This window comes from Thamnophis sirtalis, unplaced genomic scaffold, assembly GCF_051295495.1.
Source record: "Thamnophis sirtalis isolate CommonGarterSnake01/CBP01778 unplaced genomic scaffold, rThaSir2_p1.2 scaffold_3, whole genome shotgun sequence".
NCBI classification, from domain to species: domain Eukaryota; kingdom Metazoa; phylum Chordata; class Lepidosauria; order Squamata; family Natricidae; genus Thamnophis; species Thamnophis sirtalis.
This window is the reverse complement of record NW_028261383.1, coordinates 68,534,331-68,561,798: the sequence shown is the minus strand read 5'-3', so window position 1 is coordinate 68,561,798 and position 27,468 is coordinate 68,534,331. Positions and strand designations below refer to the sequence as shown.

The following is a 27,468-nucleotide window of genomic DNA, read 5'->3' as shown; positions in this document are numbered from 1 at the left end:
TCTCTGATCTATGAATTTTATAGTTCTTTTTTCATATGGTTAATGTGCACACTTCTACATCACAGTGCTCCAATATTCGTGACTGATGCAAATATCATTTTGTGAATGGAATATTAATCTGTATCTGAGACAACCAGTTATGTTTGAAGAATGTGGTCTTTTAGCATTCATAAAGGAAAACTTATCTTGAACTGCTTGCTTTGTTTTGTTCATTCTCAACACTATGCTCCCATTCAAAATGCTACTCAAATATTATGCTACTCTTAATATTAAGATAATACAGGTAATCCCACTTACTGACCATGTGTTCATCAAAGTTAAGATAGCAATGAACAAAGAAATTTATGATTGCTCCTCAAGGTTGTGGCATTGCGGCATCCCATTGCAATTCAGGTACTGATCAACCAGCACACATGTATGACACAGTGGTGGTTTCCTACCAGTTCGGACTGGCTTGGCCGAACCTGTAGTGGTTTGGTGGCCTGGGTCGCTGGAACTGGCAGCGACCCAGGCCTGCCACGCCCCCGAACAGGTTCTCCCAGTGACAGGGTCATCTTGTTTTTGGCTTTTGGGCATGCACAGAAGCATTTTTTATAGTAGTGTGCATGCGCGCACGCTGCACGACCACAAGCAAACTGGCAGTAACGGCTGCCGGAACCCACCCCTCATGTGACAATTGCAATGACTCGTGATCATGATTGCCATTTGCAATCTTCACAGCTGGCTTCCAACATGCAAAATCAATAAGGAAACCAACAGGAAGTCACAAGTCGTGGTCATGTGACATTGCTCTTAATGACTTGATTCACTTAATGACTGTCATCAGAATTGATATTGTAAACCTGTCTGGTCATGTGACTTCTCACTTTACGACCTCATCATTTAGCAATGGAGTTGCTGGTGCTGTGGTTCTTATGTGTGGACTACAGGTACCTGTAAATCCAAACCACTGAATTGCTAAAGCCTGTATTTTACTGTGTTTATTTTTTCCCCTCCATATTTCAGTCACATGGAAGCCTGTATGTTACTCGACTAGCTATACCCATGCTTGTGTGTGCGTGCACACACATTCATCCTAGGTAGTTATATTTTGTTTACATTTATCCATCAATCAAGGAAATTGCCTCCAGCAGCTCAAAATGCTATTTTCTTACTTTTTGTTTCAACAGGTATTACTTATCAGGTTAAGTGAAATTAGTGAAAGGTCCCCCATATGATTAACTCATGAGCTAGTATGAGTTACATTCTACAAATATTCCATTAGATGCCAAGAATAGTGAATTATAGTAGCCCCCTTTGTGCATGACTGATGTAAAAAAAAACAACCTCTTGTTAGCTGATGCTCATGCTTTTCAGCCAGGTTGAGAAATTATGTCCTTTATTGTAGGAGTTCCTAGTGCAAAAGAAGCAAAGAAAAGTAAACTCTGTTTAGGCACAGGTTCGGGGAGAGGGGAGGAAGTGTGGGCTATACTGCTTATACTGCTTTGGATATCAAATAAAACAGGACAAAAGAATTCTTGTAAGATTTTATGAAACTGATCCAAGAGTCACCGGCTTTTTCAAGTAAAATATACAAAGTTTTTTTTTCCTTAGAGAAAAGGATGATTCTAAAAGGAACAGAGCCATTTGTTGAATAAAAATAACATGTAGTATTTATAGTGTATGATAAGGAAAATAATAATACATTTGCATTGAAACAGCATGCAGTCAACTTTCATGATTAGATTTGCTTGCACAGCAATTATGTATACATATATATTGTAAGAATGTACAAAACCCAGTAATAAAAATTCAGTCTTCCTCTGGTACAGTACTTTTCAGCTTTTTCCTTTTCTTAGATCTAACTAGAATACACAGACATTCTTTGGAAATGCTTGGCACCACTTTATCAAAATCCTGACTGTATCAGGGGAGTAAAGGTAAGGGATGGTACAATTGCAACTATGGTTGCTGAAGTGTTACTCTCGGTTGGGCCCAGGCTTGGGAACCGCAAGCCTACTTCGTTCATTTAATTAGTTGACTGACAAGGGAATAAAAACAATCATATAGAAAACTCTCTCTGAGTGGGTTTCACATCTTTAAGAACCTTTGTGTTATTATATTAGTGTTTTTGTACTGACTAATCTCCCAGACGTGAATATATTGGTGCTTTAGAGCTGTAACAAAACAATAATGTCATCATATGTACTTTTTGTTTCCGAAATGAAAGCTTTATAGTGTTCAAAAAGAGCATCACCCATATGCCTATAACCATTTGCAGTAAACATAGAAAATATATGTATGTATGTATGTATGATTGTATGTATGTATGTATGATTGTATGTATGTATGTATGTATGTATGTATGTATGTATGTATGTATGTATATATATACTGAGAACTTTTCCTGTTGCTAAGGCAGACACACACACACACACCAATTTGGCTGCATCCTTTTTCTACTTTCCATCAACAGTACAATCTATATCTTTTAAAATGAAATATCAGAAGCCTGCAAAGTCACTGCTATGCAAATGAAACTTTTAATTCAAAATTATGATTTAAAGAAATGTTTAAGTGTACTTGTTTTCTATGAATTTAATTGCTTTAATGAAAGGCACCTAGCTCCTCATGGATAAACATGAATACATCCCTGTCCTTCCAATGCCATTGTTTTCTGTTATTATAACTTAACAGAAAAGTTGTTCGCTGCTTTTTAGATTCTGTGGTAGTAAAAAAAAAAAAGCAACAATAATCTGCCAAGGGAGTCCAAGATTAAAGAATAAATTCTATGAAGATAGCTTAAGCAAACCATTTGATGCTTGATAAACAACACTCATTAAATGTTTCTCCCCCTTTTCAAATATATTAAGATTCTTCTCTAATGCTTCTCCTCTATGGAACAGAAAATATACAAATTTCTGCATAAATAAATGCACAAATAAATAAATAAATAAGTACACTTCCCTGATTCAATGGCCCTGTCACATTATTTATGACTTGGTCAGTCCAGATGTTTACAGTTCTGCCAGTGGGCTTGCCCCGTTCTTATATACTAAAGAGGATGGATCTAATTTATATTCGATTTCAAATACCACCAAGCTTCAAAAAGTATTGGAGCAGCCTTGCTTCCAATAACTGTGTTTGAATTCTGTAGGCAGGAAAGAAAGGGGATGATAATTGGTTCAAGCCAGACTATTATGGCTCTAGTTTTGCATATATGCATATTTTACAGGAATTCAGGAATTCATAAGGTTGAAGATGATAAGCTAAAGCACTGAAAATGGATAATGGAAGTATGGTGAAGTGAATTCATTATACCCATCTTTTTCTTTAAGCCACTCTGGTATATTTAAATATATTTCTCTATATGAAATGTTATGCATTTATTCAACTCAAAGTGATCATTTACAATGAAATCTGAAGCATTTTATTAAGAAGTCCCTACTGTATTCAGCCAGACTTGATAGGTATTCATTCTTCAAAGTTAAAATTCAAGCCGCTGAACTAAAGGGGACTTACATTTGAATAGATTTATGTAGGATCATATTGACAGTTATCATTACTCTGTTCTAAAGTTGGACTATTGGCAGAGTCACTTGCAAAACCCACTAGCTGTTGCCAATATGCCAACTATGGAAATTAATGATATTTGGGGGGGAAATACATAAAATAAACTTCATCGATGTTGTTTGAAATTATTTAAGACAAGCAATATTTGATTACCAGTGAACTTATTGCTGTGTATAAACTATTTCCACAATTTTCAATTTGCAAAAAGTTATATACTGAACCATACATATATTGTCAAGCTCAAGTCCAAGTTGATAAAAAAAATTCTTAAGTTATTTTTAGTAGTCAATGAATTGAAATGGATTTTATATGGAATATGCTTTTTTTAAAAGCTTATGTCCTCCTCCAAACATCAGTTTTGCAATGGCTTTCAGACCCAAAGTAAAACGTAATGCTCTTCAAGGAGTGCCACTTACTCCACAGGTCTCATTCTGTGTCTGCGTGGGATTAGCCTTGGGCTCCATGTCTTGCCGTTTTTGATTCTGTTTAAGTTGGTTTAAGGATGGCTTTGCTTGTACAGCTCCCATGGTTTTGCTTGTCCATTGATCCACCAATTTGTGGAGATCATCTGTGAAGGTTCCTTTCTTGTTGTTACTGTTGTTGGCTTGTACCTGAACCTGTATTGTTGTTTGTGGTAGAGGATCTGGATATGCTACAAGGCTGTTTGCTGAAGATCCTAAGACATCGTGGAAAGGTAAGAATCAATTATATGTATATATAAAACATGAATTTATTTTGAGCGTATTTATTACAATTCATGGTATTTCTGAAATGACTATATGTTTAATCAATCGCCTGCTTCTTCTGAAGAACATTTTTTGCTTCAAAAATGGCCCTCCAGTAGCATAAACACATGTTTAAATATGTGTTCAAAGGGATTTTAGTTTTATTATTCAGAGTATTATTTTAGCTAGGATAAATTGTATCTTTTTCCTCACCTGTTTATTTTGTATTAGTCATAATTGGCTTAAAAAAAAGTATCTTTGCAGCCAATTAAATTTTTATATTTCTGCAGAATTCCCAAGCATATCCTTACTCTGTTCTGAACTGAAACAGAGTTTAAAGATTTTACTAATCTTTTCCTTTTAAAAAAAAATTCACTTTCAAGATGGTGGTAATGAATGACACAAATGGTCATAATTTGAATACAAACATGGCAACTAAATCTATTCAATCTAATTATAAATTTTTTATACATACATCCAGAAACTGGGACAACTGTTATTGAAACCATTACTCAAAATATGTCGTGGTAGAGGCATTAAAACCAATTAAGTAGCAAAGTGAAATAAAACAGTATTGACAATTAACCAATGAGTTTGAAATAATTTTTCCCCAATAATCTCAATACATGAATCCTAATTTCAAAATGACCAAAATTTGAAGCAGAAAAGTTCAAAGTTGTATTGAAACGGTATTGCATACAATGAACTAACATACTAAACAACTATTTCTACAATATGAATTTGCAGAGAACACGAGCAACACTATTAGTGTTTGTTTTTTACTTACATAAAACCTTATGCCTTTCTTTAAAACTTCCCGTGCATTGAACTAATGTGAATTCTTATGCTCATTGAAAAATAGAACAGTGAAAGTGCTCCCCTCAATTTATACTTCAGCCACTGTTCAGTACTTCAAGCATTTCAACAGAGGAGAGGAACTATTAAACTGTATTAGTCAGCCAGCAACAAAAGAGCATTATAAGGAAGTTGAGTTAATCAACAAGCATATGACTCAGCTTTATCTCATTAAAATACACATGTACATACTGAAATTATGATGATATTGCAACAGGCATGCACCCAAAAACAGCATGGACATGCAAAGCTATGTTTAATTCATAAGCAGCATAATTTAAATGCCATCATCAATGCAGTCTGCTGTTAAATAAACCACTAGATTATATTTAAACAAAGCAGCCCATGCTCAAAAATAAATACAAAAAAAAGCCAAAAATAAAAGAGAGAGGGATAGTTACTACTACTGTGATCTTTGCCTAGACATAGTCGTTTCAGTGTGGACCCTACAAGGTAAATGATACAAGATATAGAGAGTTAGATAAGACTAAAAAGGGAAAAATAAGAGTCTGATGGACAGTCTTCTGCATTTTTAAACAATAAAAAATAACCACTATGCAAGAAGGAACAGACAGAAAGTCAGCAGTTCAGGTGTAAAAGAAGAAATAAGGGGGCTGCTCAAAGTCTATAGAAATTTATTGATATGAAAAATAAAACATTGCAGAATTTTTAATTGGCTCCTACAATTTTCATTACATAGAGTAATATTTTTAATCAATGTTGCTTCTAAATCAGTTCCTATTCTGTATGCACAGTAATTGGAATACTCTGATTTCTCTCAGTTAATGATAAAAATAAGAATAGATTGGCAGCAAGAACTTCCTATTTCAGGTTTTAGACCCAGTTCTGCAGAACTAAGGCACATCAAATTGAAAGTATATATATTAAAATGTAAGACAACAAGTTGCTTCATCTTGATCTTATCATCAAACTGCATTTGGATGCTTACAGCTCTATTGTATAGGAGATAGCATTTTCTATCATTCTTTGTTATTTATTTGATGAGCTGGGTAGAAAAATCCTACTGCTTGGTTAAGAATATTCAATTGAATCCAATGCAGTGTTAAAAAGACAAAATAAGGAGATCTATTTATTCTGACAGAAAGTCAGCAGGTAGTTTATTAATTGGTATAGCTCTAGCTGGTTTAAATTTTTCTTTTTCTGTTTTATTTACCTAACCTACCTTCTTTGCCTTTGTAATATTGCAATGGTGTCATAGGGGATCATTCATTATTAGGTGCATGTTGATACTGCTGTCTACCATGATTAATCAACTGGTTTCTGACATGGTACAAAGATTATCCATCTTCGCATGCAAAATTGCAAATACAACCCAAATCATTCCAAACTTTGATAACAATGCATGTATATGTGTATGTACATGTCTATACTTATCTACCCCAATGGTGTTGATCAGCTTGAGTGTTACACATGACAATCTTTCAAACAGAAAGAAAACCACGTTTTACCTCACTAAGTCTTATGCTAAATATTTTATTCTAATTTTAGCCAAGGGAGAGACCTTCATCATATCATCACACAAATGCTGCGACCTAGATACTAAAATGTCAGGATGCAAGTGCGTATCAGCTGTTTTGTCATTTTGGTGACATTGTAGATGCTGCTGGCTCGTTACACTGTTTACATTCAATCTACCTTAACCCTCAATCACGTAGGAATAGCAGACTCCATGTTTGTGCACATCAACACGGTACTTATTTTAGTGCCAGAACAATAACATCTGACTATAGATTAATTGATGTCTGCTGATATGACACATGAATTGGACCTAGCTCCAAAGAAATAATTGTTTACATTAGTTATTATACTTCATGTGGGAATCAAAATGTAGCAAAGAACATCATTCTATAATGAACATATGATTAGATATAATTCCTTTCTCTCCATAATAAATGTCTCAAAAGAAGATCAGTTGGTATCTACCTATCCCTTCCTTCTTTCCTTCCTTCCTTCCTTCCTTCCTTCCTTCCTTCCTTCCTTCCTTCCTTCCTTCCTTCCTTCCTTCCTTCCTTCCTTCCTTCTTATAAATATAACTGAATCTTTAAATTTTAATTTGGACCCTTTTGGAGAGAGAGTCAAAGTCAGTGATGAGACCATGCCTAAACTTAACATATTTTCCTATGTATTAATTTTTCAGTGGCTTCTTATGACAATTTCCTTGCAGTAACCATATGCAAATGCATTTTTGTTTATATACAAGGCAGTAAATCCTTAACCATCTTATTGATGAAATAAATAACCATCAACACGACCTGTTTACCTTTGTACTTTGTCTTTAAAGTTAGTACTATATAACAACTTAGTTATAAGAGAACATATAGCCAAGATGGTATTATAATTAGGTTTTGAGTTTATAATTATGATCAATATTTCCAAGCATTATGTACAGATTTAAATACTATTTTTTTTAAAAAAGAGAACAGCTTCCACTCAAACTGCAATAAATTAAGTATCTTTTTCTAGAAATATTTTTCCAGATTTTAAGAGGTTTCTTAAATTTCTTATGTGTAACTTTGGCTGCAATTTTCTAAAGTAACCTACAGAATCATATTCCCTCTACTTGTGCCCATAAAGTATAAGGAGAACATTGTTATGACTTTGCTGGTTCACCAGAAGTCAATTGGTATCCCATCCCAATAAAATTCAATGACTCATTTTGTACCACATAAAGCAATTAATAATTTCACAGCTTGGGGATAAAAGTTAACCTTTGAGTATTTTCCTATAATCTGTGAGATACTTACTAAGAACTGGAATGAATACTTACAAGAGGAACAGAATACATGTAGTCCTCAACTTATGACCACAATTGAGCCCAAATGTCTGTTGTTAAGTAAGACAGTTATTAAGTGATTTTGTCCCATTTTACAATCTTTCTTGCCATAGTTGTTACATTAGTAATATGGTTGTTAAGTGAATCTGACTTTCCATTGACTTTGCTCATCAGAATGTCGCAAAAGTTAGTTACATGACTCCAGGACATTGCAATCATCATAACTATGAGTTGGTTGCCAAGCATCTGAATTTTGATCATGTGATCATGGTGATGCTACACTGGTCATAAGTATGGAAAATGGTCATAAATCATTTTTTTCAGTGCCATTATAATTTCCAATGGTCACTAAATGAATTATTGTAAGCTGAGGACTACCTGTAGAACAGTTTCTCGCCTATCTTTGACCATATTGGTCTACAAACCCAATGCAATTAATAACATTGGTACCATAACAATAATTGTTCTGTAGAGCTTGACTGTCAAAAACAACAAAATGTATCATTCTTATACTGGAAAGAGCCTTATATTGAGTCAAATCATTGGCTCCTGTAAACCAGTATGATAGATGGTGAAAAAATGCCCACAAGTTTTAATAGCAAGTAGCACTAATTGTCCCAGGTTCTTGGGAAGAACTTTTCCAGTTCTCCTCACAATTACCAGACACTGAACCTGGATCTTCTGCATACGTATCATGCATGGAGTACCACACAGAACTACCAAATAAGTTTTATATGCCAAATAACCCAAGAATATTAGATGTCTTTATCTTGAAATTATAATTGAATTTTAATATTATGGTTTTCATATACAAAGATGTTTATGAATGCTTAAAAGCCCTTTCATTGTTAACTCTAAAAATGTTGACATTATTTTATTGAAAATGGAGAGCAAGAAGGATGAATTTTAAGTAGCTTTGTGCCTTTGATTTGTACCCTTGTAATAATGATAGAGATGTATAGTTCCAATGACAAAAGTTTGATGAAAATGAATACTGAATTTGCTGAATGTTAACTAAATATAAATATCTCTATATATTGGCACTATTTTATCTTACTTGTAACTATGGCCTAGATTTTTCTCATTAGTACAATATAGCCTTATTGTACCAAAATATCCCAAAGTATTTTGCCTAATAATAAGCATTTGTTTTACAAAAACAAACTTAAAAATAAATATTTGTGACAACTGGTTGAATAGCCAATTCGTATAATCATACAATCAAGAACAGTCTAGTTTTAGTTGCATCTGGACATGATATCAATAGACTATTCTGAGAGTGGCATTAGGAACTTTAATTTATTCTGTGCTTTGATGAACTGCTTGTTGACTTCATCTCTGAGGTCACATAAGGTCATAATAAAAAATTAACTGAGTAAAGTGCTCCAGCTAGATGAATGTCTAATAAAAGCCATATTGTACTTGGTGATAACCAAACCACCACATTTAAGAAAATTCATTTAAAGTAACCCAAAAGTACACAATATGGGGGGGAAATGCTGCCTAGAAAAGATGGTGTTAAAGAGCTAGCAGGAGCATTTCTCAGCATTTCTACATGCAAGGGACAGGAGAAATAACATAATAACAACAATAACAACAACAACAACAAAGTGGATATAAACAGTACTGTATATTGTTTGAATACAGCCCTTGTGCAGACGTTCTACCCTTCAGTGACCTTCTAGAATTGTATCAGCTTGCTACATGCATGTCTTCATAGTCCAAGCATGTGTGAAAGAGACCATTCGTCTACAGAAGCCTGGGTTTCGATTTGGTATCACCAGAATCAGGACAGCAGACATTTATAACTGTCACATTGCAAATTAAAAGTTACTCCAACGCAAAATCACATAAAGGTACGTCCAAGATAAGAATTTACCATAAGACTATAGAATAAATTGATGAGATCTTCCACACATGCTTTTGATACCCAGGCATGAGCCAAAAGCAGTGTTCAAAAGCTTTCCATATGAAACAAAATAAATTAAATCAAGATGATTACTTTAAAAAAAGGGAGGAGGGGAGTGATTGTCTACAAGAAGGGGCACTTCCTGCCAAGCATATTAGATAAATCGATGAAAATGAGTTTCGAAAAAGATGACAAAAGAAAGATGGGCTGTGATAAAATACAAAAGAACAAATACAAACAGATGGACAAAGACACAGGTCCACTGAGGAATCTGGTACGAGGTTTGCTACTAGATTTATAGGTCACTCTCTCAGACGTTTGGTGGAAAACCGTCCAGCCTGCAAATGAATATAAAGGGAAGAAAACAAAGACACTTATAAAGTACAAATAGCTGCGATTAGATGTCACCATCAGTCATATCAGCTTTGTTAGTTAATCATCCACACCTCCATTTTAACCTTGCCCCAGAGGAGTAAGTTCATTGGCTATAAGCAAAAGGGTGTGAAAACAACAGCAGAAGAAAATAGATACTTCATAGGATTAGTTGGGCAGAGCATGCAAAACCAGAGGCGACCATTTAGAATCTTCCCAACACTTTGCAGCTGTGTAAGGACTCTACTGCTACCATACCATGATGAAGCTCTCCCATGAGAGGTAACAGTGTTACTACTGAAGGTACTAGACTTTCTAATGAAGCCAAAATTTATGCCATGTGCTTAAAGAGTAATTATTTCTGAATTACATTTTTGCAGGCCAGTAATACAGTTTAATCCAAAAATTTCTGCATCTGCAGGAAAGGATGGGGCCTTTAAGAGAACCAAAGAATGTGAAGCAAGATAAAAAAGGAGTCAGCTTCCCTGTTTGCAAATAATTTCAATCTACAATGGACAATTTTACTGATCTTTTTTTTAAGTGCTCTATGCTCTAACTGGTTCTTCCTTAACATTAACTGCTTTTTGCATTTGTACTCTACTGATTTTCCTCTCATGGCTCATTTTCAAAATGAACACCAGCAAGTTAGACATCTACCCCCTTGCACTGTTAGTGAAATTCCTATTAGATTTACATCAGCAACTTTTCTAATTGTATCACAGTTAGCATCATTTCTACAGGCTTTGAATCAATATACTGAGATGATGTTTTTTGGTGAGGTTGGGCTAGACATTCTCTCTAGCTAAACCTAACTCACAGGTTGCTGTTGTGAGGAAAAAATGGAGCATGTAGTGCTATATATACCACCACGAGTCCTGAGGAAAGGTGGTTTAAAAATCTAATCAGTGTATCAAGTTAAAAAGAAAGCCTTAAACTTTCTTTTCTCACTTTAGCACATATTTCATTCTCCTGTGGAAAAATGACTGGTTTTAAACATAGAGTAAAAGATGATTCTGAAGATATAAAATCACCTTGTCCAGAATTTCCACGGACATCACCTCCTTCAGAAACTACTCCAGAGCAAATGTCAGAGGATAATGAAGCCTTGACAGAACAAGGTTGCTGAGTCTGAACTGAGCTCTCAAGTATGGCTGATGTGGACACAGTCAGTCCTGTTGCTTCAGTAGAGTCTGTTTGAGCTCTAGTGCTTCCCTTAGCCAAAGGGTCTTTATGCTCTGATATATTGCCTAAACAGGATGTATGCAAAAATCATTAAGCTTGAAAGCAATAAAAGAATCTGAAACCATTATCTGAAGAAAACTTCAAAAATTCTAAAGATTTTTAATTGATCAAAATCCATACATGTTCAGAAAACCAGCTGCAGAGAATCAACCATTCCTATCAATTCTCCTTATATATAAAATGGCTATAGTTTTACAATTTTTATCCATAGTGTAGCATCAATGTCTCCAATGTGATATTCATGGACACTAATATTGGTGATTCCATCGAATCAAATGTTTCACCTAATTTTAATTATTTTGAGTTTTTAAAGAATGAAAAGAAAAGCTTTCATACTGCAAAGTAATGCACCAAACTCAAGAATCACCCTAACAATATTTTGTACAATGTAAATAAATGAGACATAATCATAGAATAAAAATGAAAGGTTTAACATGGTTTTGCTAAGTTGTGTTTAATGGTTCAACCTAACTTAATTCTCTTCCCCACGAAAGCCAAGAACAAATAAAGCCATACTATAGTTCCTTTACCCCTTTTCCTTTGATTGAACAATACAACTCCAAAAAACAAAAACGAAATCCCCCCAAAATAATCAAACAATTTGAAACTTTCACTGGATGCATGCTAAAAGAAAAATATCACTTGTAAACATACTTGTACTTGATGTTTTGAGCTGCTGGACAACGGGGTTTAGCAATTTCCCAGTTTTTAATTTGTGCTTGCTTGTTCTTCTTCGGCGGCCACTTGGTGGAGCAGAATGAAGGAATCCGACATTGGGTGGTAGTGGTTTTCCCAGACGAAGGTACAAAGCTTCTATTTCTTTTTTCTGTTGGGACTGCAACTCGGTAATTTCTTTCATGTGTCTGAAGAATGAACATGAAAACATTGAAAGAAAGTAACTCTTAAATTAAGACCTCTCTATTTCTAAGAACATATATTAGAATATGCATTTTGATCACATCATTATCAAAACATTTTTTTAAAAAATTACATTGCAGGAGATAAATTTCAAAATGAAGATTGGTGGCTTTCAACATGGCTTATGGTCCTAATACAAAAACCACCTCTATGATGAAAAAGAAGGCACATTTGTGCAAGCTTATGAATCATTCAGGAAGAGTGAAGAAGCTAGCATATATATTTTAAGAAGTTGCATGACTAAAACAATGAGAATAGCAAATTGTTTTGACAGCCAAGTGCTAAATATAGTGAAAGGACCAGCATGACACAGCAAAAGATTCAAGAAAAGGCTACACCACACAGGATAAAGAATAATTCAAATAATATACAGAGGTTTTTGGTAGAGGAACCAGAAGAATAATCTATCTTACTATAAATTATTTTTTTTAAGGTAGCAATGGCACAGCACAAAATGCAATAGTTACAAGGAAACACCTACTTCATTCAAATGCAATATGGTCAATGAATAAGAAATATAGAAACTCAGAAAAAAGAGTGTGAAACATGAAAAACTGAAACAAGAACCAGAAAACTAGAGACTTTTAAATTTTGCCCCAAGAATACTGATGATTTTGTTTCATGCATTAGTAAGTGATGTTCTCTCATCAAGAGGAAGTACTTTAAGTTCAGAAGCTAAATAGGGTAGACCTGGGTAATACTTGGATGAAAAATCCAAAGGTTATCCAAAGGCTATAAAATAGATTGTGAAGTCCCAAGCTTGTATACTACCATCTCCGAAGAAAGAAATCACTTCTGTATTGCTGCTAAGAAAACAATGTGGCCATATGTGCCATCAGCAGTTCAGTTCAACTCAAAGGAGACTTGTCATTAAAGGCAAACAATAAATAATAATCATTTATTAATATTAAATTGTATCAAAAGTAATAAAGATTAAAGTACAAAATACAATGCAGCTGAGTCAATCAAAACTTGCACTAGGCTTGGATGTCTGAAAATAAAAATGAACTGAAATTCTACTAACAAAAGTGAAAAAAATATAACTAAAATTAAATATAGTCCGATCAAGACTAATGATAATAGGTTCAGCAACCAATCTAAAAATTGATACTAAAGATAGCATTTACCTTTTAGGATCAACTATCAGCAATTAACAATAAAGAAACCAGCAATCAAGAAATATGCCATAGATCGGCAGTTGACAAGGTATCAATGAAGACCTTGCAAGATACTTGGATGTCATGATATGCTGGTACCCATAACATTCAAAATGATAGTGGCAATAATTTTCTTTATTTTCCATGGAAACAAAAAAGGGGGAGAGCATTTTGTAGAAGCAAGACAGAAAGCGTAATGTTCAATGTTAATGTTGGAAAAGACAGCTAAGAATGGGAATCAAAAAACAAGGAAACCTATTATAAGTCAAATCAATAGAGTCTCACTCAAGGCACATTATGGTAAGACTCATGTGTCTTGAGAAGCCCATAATGCTGGGAAATATGGACAACCAACAACATGGTGGATGGATTCAATTGTACCAGTAACAGTTTTTTAAGATTTTTAGGGGCCAGATTGAAGACAGGCCATCCTGAAGGTCTATCTATGCTGTTGCTAAAATATTACACCAACTAAATGATATACAATCAAAAAATAAAATGGGCGATTAAGATAGTAACGAAACAAAAATCAAGAAATTAATAGAATGCATAACAATATGTACAAACAGCAGAAAAACAGTCTGCAGATATTTTCTATGTAAAACCTGCAGTCTTATGCAATCACATAAATACTTATGTAACATATATCCATAAATTGTTTATGGATAAATCTGTTCGCAATAAGAAAGAATTCATCTCTTCAAGCTAATCCATAAGTTTAACAAGGGTGTTATTTCTTCAAAATACCATTGGTGATGCATAGGTTAGTGCAACAGAAAAATGATGTGAGATGAGAAGGTGTTGGAAAAGTAACTGGACAAAATCAAAGTTCATTATAGAGGTTGGAATTGCAATAATATGGAGCTTTATTCATCTCTCTCTGTAAATCAAGGTCCCTGTTCTTGTGTATATGTGGCTTTCTCAAGCGCCAGCATCATCTAGACTTAGATGGAAAAGCCACAATAATTTAAATCCAAGACCATACATTTCTTCCAGGTGGGACAGTGAGATTGGCAATGTATACATTTAATAATAAATGAATAAAAATAAAGAGCCTAGGAATTATCTATTCCAAAGACTCTTTCACTAAGTCTAGTTTACCAATACTTTAATCAAAAAAATTCTCAAATAAGCCTCAATGGAAGCAAGATTAATTCCAGCCACAGAAAAGCAAGACAATAGAAGACACAAAACATTATTCTTAACCATTTAGACTGGGTTGCCTCAAAAGTTCATGTGTCTTCTATAGACAAAGGATACCTTTGTCTTAAATAATTTTACTATATCTGGGACAAAATTATTGCCACTTCAATTAGCAAAACAAATTATATTGCTAAAAGTATTTTTTGGCTCAAGTAGTACTATCTTTTATTTGATTCTTCCAAGGGGTAACTGATTGGAAAAAAAAGATTCCTAAGTATATGATGTCCTTGATATGAATACAATTTATTTTGCAGTTCTGAAGCAATTAAAATGCCTCTTGGTGAATAAAGCCACTTTTGTCTCATAAAATATTTGATTTCCAATTTTTCTTTACTGAAAAATGTGTTTTTTTTATCAACACAATGAGAACCAAAACGTGGAAAGAATATTGTACATCAAATGCATAAAACAACTTGAGATAAATGCTTTCAAAAGAAAGGAACAAATGACAAAAGATGTCAAAGGGTATTTGGATAAGCTGCTCAAACACATATTCCCAAAACCCTCTGTTTGGATAAAACAGAAACATACTTTTCTCTCAGGCTCTGCAATTCTTTTTTCATGTCTGCATCTTCAAACTCTGAGTCATTGTCACTACTCACATATGATGACTGAGAATGGAAAGAAGTTATGTTGATAGTTGGGATTTTTGATCCATGACCATTTGGAGAATTAAGGCCCTGTGAACTTGACTTTACTGACTTTTGGAGATTACAAGAAGTCTTTTTAATGTCGTTTCCCAGTCTACTGATCTGAGGTGACATTGGAGACCCATCTTGTTTTCCTGGAAAAGATTCATCTCCAGAATCACTGGAATCCTTTCCATAAAGGACATCAAAAGAGGAAGCTGTCTGCACACGGCGCAGAGATGACTTTATATCAGGGCTAGAAGGTTGATTGTCCAGATAAACATCTGGGGGTGCAGAATACCTCAAGCAATGCACAGATGATAAAGTTAATTCATCCTGAGTGCTGATCACTGAAAATCTGCCTATAGTTTTTGCTGGTGTTTCTGCTTCTTTGACATTGGAGTCTATAGAACCATCCTTTTCATATTTGTTTTTCTTGGCAATGTCCTTCTGGTCTGCTGTAAGTGAAGAAGAAACAACCTGAAATAACAAATGAAAGAAAGGCTTAGTTGGTTAACATCTTACCTGCCTTTAAACATTATTTTTATAGGAAAATAGTGGCCTTCATTAGCTGCAATTGTCTGAGGAATGGGATAAATGTAGGGAAAAAAAACCAATATAAGATAACAGTACCTGAGTGTATCCTGATGTTAGGATAGCAGTAGGTGAACTGACATTTATATCTTGACCTGTTTAATATATTGAAAACAACAAACAAAAAAGAAAACATGCATATATCTGGATTGGTAAATTTTAGAGCAAGGCAAAAGTTAAATATGAAAAATTCTTATTTAATAAAATTCTCAAAGGCTATAACTCTAGTTTCGCTGTTGTATTCAAGACTATAAGTCAGATATACATGAATTAAACATAAATCATAAATCCAATGCTTGATATCACCACAAAGATTATAATTTCAATTATATACATATGGTTTTAAACAACATGATCTATCTTCGAGAATTCTATGCAATGCCTAATATAATCTATTAAGAAGTCTTAAAGAAAAATAAGGTATTTGTTTCTTATAATCATTATTCAGTATAAAATATTGTTGATAAAATATTGCATCACAGAAAAGTGATATTTGATCTTCTAATCAAAAACAGTGACATTTCAAATTTTTCTATTTCCGGTAAAAATGCCTCCCTGCTTTCCACATATACTATAGGGAACAAAATCATGGTTTCCCAATTTGCCCATTCAATTTTCCTGGACAAAATTACTTCAATAATGCGCTTGTATACAAATATGGAAAAGATACATCATGTTGTTTAAACCATATCCATATAATTTATATGGCTTGGCTTACCAATCAGAAATAAAAGCATTATTTATATAGTGTTCATATTTAACATTTCATATATTAAAATTATCATCATAAATATCCATACATAAAGTTTCATGAGAATTGCATATTAAATTTTATCTTGAAATTACTACAGTCTGTGTTGCTATTGTGGTACACACATTCACTAATTCCTAGTTTTCTTAATAATTATATCTAATAACCTACCACATAGTTGTTCATATGGATATTTAGAAAGAAAAATGAACATTAAAGTTATGATCTACTACCTGCTTTGTTTATTTCTGAATGCTGGATCCCGGTGCATGTAACATCAGATTGTTCTACCTATAAGCAAAATTTAACAATTTAAAATAATCTTGCAAGGTTGGAATCTATATGGAAATATATAAACTCTAAAATTATTTTTATATTTCATCTTAAAGCAAATCACTCTTAAGTCAATGATTTGCATTTCACTGTTTGAACACTTCATTCCCTTCTGACACCACATGGTTAATGTTTAGTCTGTTAAATACTGTTTCATATAAACTTCTGTTTTCTGATAGAATCCATATTATATGATGACTGCTTTCTCAACCTAAATGATATGTAAAATTTGTTATTATACAGTCCCTCTTCTGATTTTTATTACTCCAAGTTCACAGTACTGCAGAATAGTCTTCTAGAAAAAAGACATGCAAAAGAGTCAGTTTTTCCTTTTCTTCTTATTTTGGGGGTGGACTTCTTTCACATGTTTCTAGCTCATACTGTACCACATGTGGTTACATTAAAATTAGAGAAAACAGGAAGTAGTACATTTATTTGATTTCTAAAGTGCCATAACCATATAACTCTTGGCAGTAGAAAAATAATTGCAAACATGGTTTTAAAAAAATTACATGGACATATTAGTACACATATTTGTATGCGTAATTTACTTTGGCCTTAAGATTAATTTCATAATAATGATTTCATCTTTGACATACAGTACATCCGTGTATATTTGAGAGAAAAGCTTTATGTTTGAGATGTCCAAAATATACAGGGAATCCTCGATACAACAGTTCATTTAGTGGCCGTTTAAAGTTACAACTGCATTGAAAAAGCGACTTATGATTTATTACTTTCACACTTAAAATTGTTGCAACATTCCCCATTATCAGGTGATCAAAATTCAGATGTTTGCAACTGACCCGTATTTATGACCATTGCAATATCATGGTCATGTGATCACCTTTTGTGACTTTCTGACAAGCAAAGTCAGGAGTAAAACCCCTGATTCACTTAATAATCAGGTCACTAACTTAACAACTACAGCAATTCACTTAACAAGTGTGGCAAGAAAGGTTGTAAAATGGGGCAACACTCACTTAACAAATGTCTCACTCAGCAACATAAATTTTGGGCTCAATTGTGGTCCTAAGTCAAGGACTATCTGTATTATTCTTTGCCAGGTCCAAGCTTTAACTTTGGTTAAAGAATTTTAGTTTGCTAAATGCTCAAATAAGTTCCTTTCCCTTCTTTTTTGAATTTTCTATGTCATATTTAAAACAATCATAAGTATGGATTACAATCACTGGGCCATTAAATTATTCAAAATGTTCAACAATACACTCATATCTGAAGAACTTTTCTATGCGGACCAGCATGTGTTCAATATTACAGATATATGCACACACATTTCAATACATATGCTTTCATGTTTTGTCAAGGCAGATTTCAGAACCTGAATAGAGGAAGATGGGATACTGAACATTTGAAAAGATTTAGGAGGAATTTATCTCTTGCTAGCTAAGACACTATGCACATATTTACAGGATGACTCAACACATAGCATCTTCTTAGCTTCTATGCATCTTGGGTCAGGAGAAAATACTGGACCTTCAGAAAGAAGATAGTAAGGGATATTTTTCTACTGGGTAATTTTTAGCCATCACTAACTGCCAGCCTGAGTCTCATATCTAGACATTACTGTCTGGCTTTGAAATGGAAAATCCTTGAGCACATGATCGAGCACATTTAGAGACCAAGAAAGTTATCATATATTGTAAAAGGAGCTCTATTAGATGCAAATCTGTTTTTGAAAACATCCTGGAGATGTAAATTATATTTGGGTCCACATTAGATATGTCAAGTTGATAATGATGATTTCTAGGAAACTAGCCACGTAACTGAAGATGCATAATTTTTTTCTCCTTTCTTTGGATTGGATTGGATTGGATTTATTCGATTTGTAAGCCACCCTATTCCCCAAAGGGACTCAGGGCGGCTGAACAAAAACCAAGGGAAGGGGAACAAATACAGAAAAGTAAGACAAAAACAGGACAATGATACAAACGATTTAAAAAACACAGCAAGCACAGCAAGCACAGCAAATTTGAGTAGGGGGGGAACTCAACCCCAGGCTTGCTGGGACAGCCAGGTCTTAACGGCAGTCCAGAAGGCCTGAAAGGTGACGAGGGTCCGAATCTCCAAAGGGCCGGAGCAGCCACAGAGAAGGCCCTCCTTCGGGTGGTCGACAGCCGGCATTGGCCGGCAGATGGAATTCGGAGGAGGCCTAATCTGTGGGATCTAATGGGTCTATGGGAGGTAATTGGCAGGAGGCGGTCTCTCAAGTACCCAGGTCCAATACCATGTAGGGCTTTATAAGTGACGACTAGCACCTTGAAGCGTATCCGGAGACCAATAGGTAGCCAGTGCACCTCGCGGAGGATAGGTGTAACGTGGGTGTACTGAGGCACACCCACAATCGCTCACGCGGCTGCATTCTGGACCAAAAATAAATAGTGTTGCTTCTTTGTGGATGTTATATAAATGTATGATCTATTAGGAAAGAAGCTGTAGATTTTTTAAAAGTTAACTAGAATCCTAGGGCTCTATAGGTCACAAAGAAAGCATATACCGGTACTCTTGAAGACTGAGCTCATGAGATGAATCACATAATCAGTAAGATACCCTAGATACACAGGTTACTACAAACAAGTCTTGTAAGAAGTTACAACAGTAGAATACTGGAACTCCGGAAGACTAACATGAATCTGAAGACAAGTCAAAAAGTATGCCAGGAATTTCAGCGTCTGAACTTAAGAACAATTAGAAAAAGGGAGAGATAGAATAACAGATATATATTTGAAAGATCCAATGAAGTATGTGAATGTTTGTGTGTATGTATGTGTGCATCTGAATGCATCCCCAGTACAGGATTGTAAGGATTGGACTGAATACTTTCCATTCTGAAGCATTTCCTTTATTAATAATTTATTGCTTTTTTTATGAGGTCCAGAAAATATGAAAAGCATTTGTAAGGCATGTTTCCTTCTGGACTACTTCTGTGGGCCAGATGTTTAATAAGTAATCTAACCACTGGGAAATCTTCTGATTCCTTGAGCAATTCCAGGGATTTGTTTCAGGCTCTCTTTATTGCCTGAAGATTCAGAACTTGGAATATTCTCTTGTTAAATATTTATAAAGTTTGACATACATCTATTCACTGAATTAAGACATTCTGAGACTAATGTACTTTAAAAAATTAATTGAAGATGGAGTTCTTTACGGTGCTTATACCTTTTCTTGGATACTGACGAAATGCGTTATCTAGACTTTCTGCCAATACAATAGAGATGAGTGAATTGTTGCAATTTGGAATTATAATATTGGAAGAGAAAGAAAGTTATATTCTTTTGTTTCAACTGGTATAAACTCTATTATGCTTTTTACTCATGAAGTACATTTTTATCAAGAGTATTTTAGAATCTAGTGTGAAAAACCACTTATTGTATTTGGCTACTAAATGTGACATAATATGACTGGCCTTCATTCACATCAGATGTAGTAAAACATTAATAAAGGCCATAGTGAGAAAAATAGAATAGAACAACAGAGTTGGAAGGGACCTGGAAGATCTTCTAGTCCAACCCCCTGCTTAGGCAGGAAACTCTATACCACTTCAGTCAAAAAATACCAACTTTATGTGAAAAGGAAATTCTGCCATGATATATAGTTTCTCTTCAGGTCAATAAAATAAATAAGGCTGAGCTCCAATTCACCCCTTATTTGCTTATTTTGCAATGATGCCTTTAATCATCTTTTAGTTTAATATATTAAAATTAATTCAATAACACTGAGTTCAAAGAAGATTTCTTTTTTTAATAAAGTTTTTGGAAAAATGGAAGATTTACATTTTTTAAAAAATGGAAGAAATCTTTTGGGAGGGTGGGTTGTTAGTACCTCAGTACTGATAGGTAACAATTATAGCTTGGCCCTTAGAAGTCAGCAACAGGACCACTGTTGAAAATATCTATTAGAATTACAGCAGTTTTAATAGGCATCTGCATGATTTCTAAATGAATGGTTTGACTTGCCAGAATTGGAGAGGGTTGATTTTCCACCATGTGAGCATCCAAGCCAACGCCAGGTATTTTCAAATCTAATACAAGCGCAGAAAAAGGTGCCAAATTAAATTCACCATCCACTTGGTCTGGTGTTGCTGCTGAAGCAGATGATGTTGGAATATACTCTTGATACAGCAGGTTGCGAAGTTTCTCATCCAAACTTTTTATTGTGTTGTCAGTGAAATCAACTCTTGGTGGCCCTTCACCATCTGATTCTACCATAGAAGGTGGTTGAGCTGCAGTCACGGCAGAGCCAGTGGATGCAACCGGCTGGGACTGGGTTGGCATATGCAATTGGGATACAGCTGTTGAGAGGTGAGGAGGACTTGAAAGTTGAGATGTTTCTGACACCGGAAGTTCAGAGACAGCAGGCATGGGAGGTATCTGGTCTACAAAAGAATGTGATATCTGGCCAAGCTGAATATTGTCTGACAAACTGGGGGGTTGGGTTGAAGACTGAAGTTCCAAAACAGGAGCATCAGAGATGACAGGGAAAGAACTTTCTGTTGTCTGCACAGGAACAGACTGAAATGGTTTTGGCAGTCCAGCTGTGCTGTGTTCATGTTCTATATTGGGAAAACAAATTTTCTCATCTTTCTTTTGTACTGTGTACTGTGAGGTATTTAGAGAGACCTTATCCTCGAAATGTTCTTCAGATGTAGCTGTAGTATGGGCAGGGATGTCAACCCGACTGGCTAAGACTGATTGTGGCAAAGGGCATTCTAGGTGACTTATACGTTCAGGAATTTTTTCTAATGTGGTTGAAGCTAACATTGGATGGACCTGTGAAAGGGAAGTTAATGAAGATGGAACAGAAACTTGTGTTAAAGAAGGAGGAGGAGTTCCCCTGGGACACTCATTGGAGCTCAGTTGATTAGAAATATGTTGATAAGCTATGCTTGTTTGTTTTTCTGTCACTGCAGAGCTTCGTTGCTGATCATCCAACAGCTCCAGACCTATAAACAACAAAAGCAAAAGGATGTTTCTGAATTCAGAAAATTACCGTAAAATCTAAATACTTATACAAAGATTTCCACAAGCATTGAGCATTAGCCATTTTCCCAAAGAAATTAAGAAAGATGAAATATTTTTTCATCTAAATTATTTTAGATCAAACAATTATACATGCTTAATTGCACTGAATATGACAGATCATCCTAGTGATTTTTCTAACACAACTCTACTGCGCTGTATTGGCTATTAACCATAATAGCCTGTCCCATTTTGACCAACTGGAAAATCAAAATTAATATCAAGGCATTCAGTGTATTATATAAAACTTTAAAAGTCATTTATATGATGAGAATTTCAATTACATCTACACATCTAAAATAAAACTGATTCAGGATAATGTCCATAAATGGGTACTTTTTGCAGAAAGGTGATGATACTTATTCTCACAATGAAGTAATTCTGCCAACTATTTCAATCATCATAGCTATTAAATGATTGAAATAAATATTTTCTTCTAAAACAGCAGTTCTCAAAATGCAGTACTTGTTGGGAATCTTTGACACCCTTTCAAGGGATCCACAAGATAAAAATTAGTTTCATAATAAACATAGCTATTATGTGCCTTTTTTTACTCTCATTCTCTCATGAATATACATGAATGGACTTTTCTAGAATCTATATGCCATAGGATGACATCATTGCTTTGATAGCTAAAGGAGTGTGTTCTTGTATTTTTTAAGGTATTTTTAAACTAAAGGGTTATAAGTATGTGCATTTCCAGAGATTAATTTTGTCTCGGTACTTCTGTGTTTGTACTATGTTTGATTAATTATTTAATTGATTTCTTTGTTTGTTTGTTTGTTTGCAGTCCATCTGCTTGCCCAATATTATTATGGTTGGTCACACAATAAGCCAGGTATTTAGACTGGATTTGACATTTTATGTCCATTTATCAAATCCTTCCCAAGGGCCAGAGGGAGGCAGATGTTATTGTTTTTGATAATGTTAATTGTTGTTGCATTATTGCCTGATGTAAGCTATTCAAAATAAAGTTGCTTTTTGTAATTGACTGACAACAATTTGTCAATGTTGATGGTGTTCAGTTGATGCTCTAGAGATTTTGGAATTGAACCCAAGACACCTATTATTATTGGAACTGATCAAGCATTCTTTGGTCATCTTCTTCCTCAGTTTCTTTTCTTTTATACATTCAGCATCTGATCTTAGCATGCCAATCTTATTTCCCAAACTGATCTTCTATTTTAGTGGTGTAGTGATCAATGCAAAAATATTTTTAATGGAACTTTAAGTGCCAATACAATGATATATTTTTTAAAGGAGCTCTGCTAGAACTTGCAGTAGAGTTGTATGGACCAGCCAGATGTTGATTTATTTAGGTAGAATGGAAGGAACTTCTAATAGAAGTTAAATTTTGTGTACACCCACTTTTTGCTCAACCCATAGTTAAAGAACTCCAATACTTGGGGACAGCACTCGGCTTATTTTTATTGGAACTGCATTCATCCTGAAAGTATACATCTTCATTTTGACAATATGACTCATACATAGTTGCTGCTGCCAAAAGTGTGGTGGTATAATTGCAGCTGGTGCACCAGCTGCAATCCTTTCTGAGCCAGATTCACACTTCAGTTGCATCCTGTTTTCACCCCTACAGTATATTTCATGTGAAGCTACCCTTGAAACATTGTAAAGAAGAAAACAGATAGGTTGTTAACGTGATCTCATTATCCTTGCATTAGTTCAAACTTTTATGCTGAGCATAATTTGTGCAATTGTGTTAAGCTCTAAAATTTCAAGAATTTTATTATCTGAAGAACTGTCTCTCCCATTATGAGTTGTGCAGAGTTTTCTGAAAAAGAAACCTTCTGAAGATGTCTCTCTTCCCAAGGCAATTAGGAGAGGTCCTTCATTTGCAAGTGTCCCAGGCATTACATTTAATCCCTAGTCTTTCTGTATCTTTTTCATGATACCTTTAATTCTTGATTACTTTCAACGTTGACTGTTATGTAATTCTTTTTGTACATTGCATATTAATCGCTGCTAGCCACACAGATAGCCCTTTACTTACAATGGCAATTTAGACCAGAATTGTATAAGCATTCACTTGAGAAGAAAAATGAAGCAGGTATACATAATTGCATTAATCAATAAATGAGTTTGTACATATTTTTCCTTGTTTCCTTCCCTTTAAAAGCAGCTTGAATTTTTTTTAAAAAAATATCAAAACCTCACAGATACCTGGGGCATCAGACTGCTTTGCACTTTGAGGCACATGAGGAGAGACTTCTGGTACTTCAGCAGCTTGATTTTCCACAACGGGACAAATGATAAACCAACGTTTTCCAGTATGTAGAACTAAAAACAGGAAATATTAAAAGGAAGAAACATTTGTACCAACAATTAACCAAAAGTCCATTATTGCATACTGTACTGCATTATATTGCATAATGTAATGTGATGTGATGTAATGTAACGTGATACTGTCAGCATGCCGAGTAACGCATCCATTGAAATCAGAACTCCGAGGCAGATAGATTCCTCATAAAACATGTTTATTGGATACATCATATTGGCACAGCCAGTGAAAACCAACTCTTAAAGTTTCCGCGGCTTTTGAAAGAGCAAAAGTTTCCCTCCCAGATGTCACCGGTCACATTGTCCAATGAATATAGCTGGCAGGCTGCTTGGTCACTCCTCTCCTCTTTCAACAGCCACCTGTTAAGATAACCTTGGTTCCCACAGGAAAACGTTTTTGTTTTGACAGTTAGCCAGTCTATCTCCCCGCCTCCCTTTCCCCTGTCATGGTTCATGGCAACTATGAGGCAGCAAAAGATGGCTTCAGCCAGGTTCGCTTCAGAGTTGACAGATACCATATTTAAAAATAATGTCTGTTAATAAAACAAATGAAGATTAATGACTGAAGTTCATTCTGCAAAATTAAAGTTTGACGGCCAATATGAGAGACAAATGAAAAGCTATTCATAGACTCATCCAAATTAAGTTGCACATTTTATTTTCTGCCAAGACTCTCATCACAGAAATTGGCATAGAACAACAACAAAAAAAAAATCTCTGAAGAAATGCATTGCCACAGAAAATTAGCGTGTTCAGGGCTGGCTGACTTTGACACAATCTTAAAATATGTCATTAGTATAACAAAGTATTAACTTACAGCAGCGTTTCTCACCCTCAACAGCTTTTAAGATGTGTGAAATTTACTGGGAGAATTTGTGGAGTTGAAGTCCACACATCTTAAAGTTGTTGAGATTGAGATACGCTGCCTTACAGTGTTGGATGATACACATGCATATTCAAAGAACACTTTTACCATTCTGTTGGTAGATGGGCGCTCTTGCATGGGATTGGCGATTCTCCTATTTAAAATGAAAGAAGTGTGTTACTAATGCTTATCAAAGTACTTCCATTTGGAATCTGCTCAAATTCATCAACAAAAAAATCAATATTCTAGCATAAAAATAATTAAATACTTCTTTGCATGCCAACTAATATAAGTAATCTGTTGGACCCACAAGTCTCATCATTCCAATCCATCCCAAACAGGAATGGTTTATTTCACCAGGGATGAAATAACTGGTGAAGGACATAAGTAAGTTATATTAAATATTGATTGTTTGCAAAGTTTATTGTTTGAAACATTTAGTAGTTGAAACATTAAATATATTTATTCTATTTAAATACCTCATTGCTTTCAAGCTTGTAGGTATCTTGTTGAGGGCTGACACCTTGATCAGAACTTCGTTCCCCTTCAGTATCTTCACTAAGCATATCTTCTGCTTTGTCAATAATTTCTTTCAGTTGCTCAATAAATATCTCTTTCTCAGTTGGTAGTATAAATTCATTTTCAACCTATATGAATACACAATTTAAAAAAAAACAGCAATTTTTCTGTGTTTCTTCTACAGCTCTTTTACCTGATTGCTTATCCATTTTTTTAAAAAAAACATAAATTTTTACATGCAGAAAAACAAATGTTGTGCTTAGTTCAATTAAACAGTAAATAACTGCTTCAGGAGGCATTTCACAGAACATTATTGTCTCATTATGGTAATTTAATTGCTTTGATCTTACTAGAGCCAATTAATTGAGATGACAGATTGTTACCAATAAATTAGAAGGCTACAATTGTTGAGTCAAGGTTGACTCAGCCTTCCATCTTTCTGAGGTGGGTAAAATGAGGACCCAGATTGTTGGGAGCAATATGCTGTCTCTGTAAACCACTTAGAGAGGGCTGTAAAAGCACCATGAAGCGGTATATAAGTCTAAGTGCTATTGTTAAGTGCTATTACATGGTAAATATTCCAAATAACAAAAATTAAAAGTAGTGGTTCACTTATTGTTTGTTAAAGTAACTATTGTAAACTAATTCCCTTTTGCAAAGACTAAAAGGAACATTAGTGAGAAATTAATTTTACTACAACAGTTAATTTCCAAAAGACTGGAAATATTTTTTGGAGCTATACAAATAATACTGTCATCCATGCAACTTATGAAACTGAAATGTCAACATTATTTTAATATTCTTAAACCAAGAAAAAATCCTACCATATATGTAGCAATTTCCTCTGGTGCATCACCATCTAAATCGAATTTAAAAGTGACCATCTTGTGATTGTGTGTTTCTAGTTGGCATTCCACCATCTTATCCCCTGTATTGCACACCTGTAAAAAGAGCCGATCATTATATCTAATACAATAAAATGATAGTTTAGAAACTAAGCAAAGGAAGGAGTCTTACATTTAAAATGGTAAGCTTCGGCCTATTTGATTTTTCCTGACGTGAACGAGCACGTGCTGATTTTTTATGTTTCTTTGAAGGTTTTCCTTCTTGTTTCCCACCTCCACTTGTTCCTTCAAAACTGTCACTCATTTCTTTACCAGAAGCAACATCAGGACTCATATAACTTTTGTGGTAAGATGACAAAGCAGGAATTAAAAAAAGACAAAATATTACTAGCATACAGAACTACTTTAAAAGTCTACAAAATAACACAAACTAATCAAGACATTTATCAGCAAAGATTGACCTTATCTAACATCATGATGCTAGATATAAGAAAGGTTTTTAAATAAACCTATTATTTATGTCATTTTACTACATGGATGCAAGACTCTGGGAATAATGGATTTTGTAAAGTAACATACATAAAATAAAGTAAAATGTGATGGGCACAACTTTAATCAAACTTCCATTGAAAACTCTAATCTTAAGTATCTAAAAGAAACTGATTCAGTTTATTCAGCATTCTAGATCTGCAGAAAAGAAAATAATGATTTCTCCCTACTGAAATATCTTTGCTACTTTTCCTAAAAGTGTTTTAAAAAATAATGAGTGGAGATGTTGTAGCCTATCCCTTTGTTCTTTGATGGATCTACCATGTAAAATACAGTTTCAATGTTCTTAAGACATTGGCCCCATCCCGATTAAACTATCTGT

At 34.5% G+C, this 27,468-nt stretch overlaps 1 protein-coding gene across 16 annotated transcripts in view; it reads right to left on the bottom strand.

Annotated features, from left to right (window-relative positions):
- WNK2 (WNK lysine deficient protein kinase 2) overlaps positions 1–27,468 on the bottom strand; it is a 110,960-nt gene that overhangs the window by 15,892 nt on the left and 67,600 nt on the right. For 10 of the 16 annotated variants that reach the window (XR_015695898.1, XM_087709061.1, XM_087709063.1 and 7 more), the window contains 14 exons: positions 26,770–26,935; positions 26,577–26,693; positions 25,713–25,880; positions 25,342–25,387; positions 24,252–24,368; positions 21,005–21,994; positions 16,935–16,988; positions 15,990–16,045; positions 15,259–15,836; positions 12,104–12,312; positions 11,239–11,454; positions 10,075–10,173; positions 5,534–5,578; positions 3,969–4,228 (listed from right to left, as the gene is read on the bottom strand). Coding sequence is in view for 15 of the 16 variants with exons in the window: in XM_087709061.1 (XP_087565187.1) it covers positions 3,969–4,228; positions 5,534–5,578; positions 10,075–10,173; positions 11,239–11,454; positions 12,104–12,312; positions 15,259–15,836; positions 15,990–16,045; positions 16,935–16,988; positions 21,005–21,994; positions 24,252–24,368; positions 25,342–25,387; positions 25,713–25,880; positions 26,577–26,693; positions 26,770–26,935 (3,121 nt within the window). In the remaining variant the exon portion in view is untranslated. Of the gene's footprint in view, positions 1–1,339; positions 1,394–3,968; positions 4,229–5,533; positions 5,579–10,074; positions 10,174–11,238; positions 11,455–12,103; positions 12,313–15,258; positions 15,837–15,989; positions 16,046–16,934; positions 16,989–21,004; positions 21,995–24,251; positions 24,369–25,341; positions 25,388–25,712; positions 25,881–26,576; positions 26,694–26,769; positions 26,936–27,468 lie in introns of those variants that run through there. The other 6 variants (XM_087709073.1, XM_087709066.1, XM_087709076.1 and 3 more) reach the window with 6 other exon arrangements.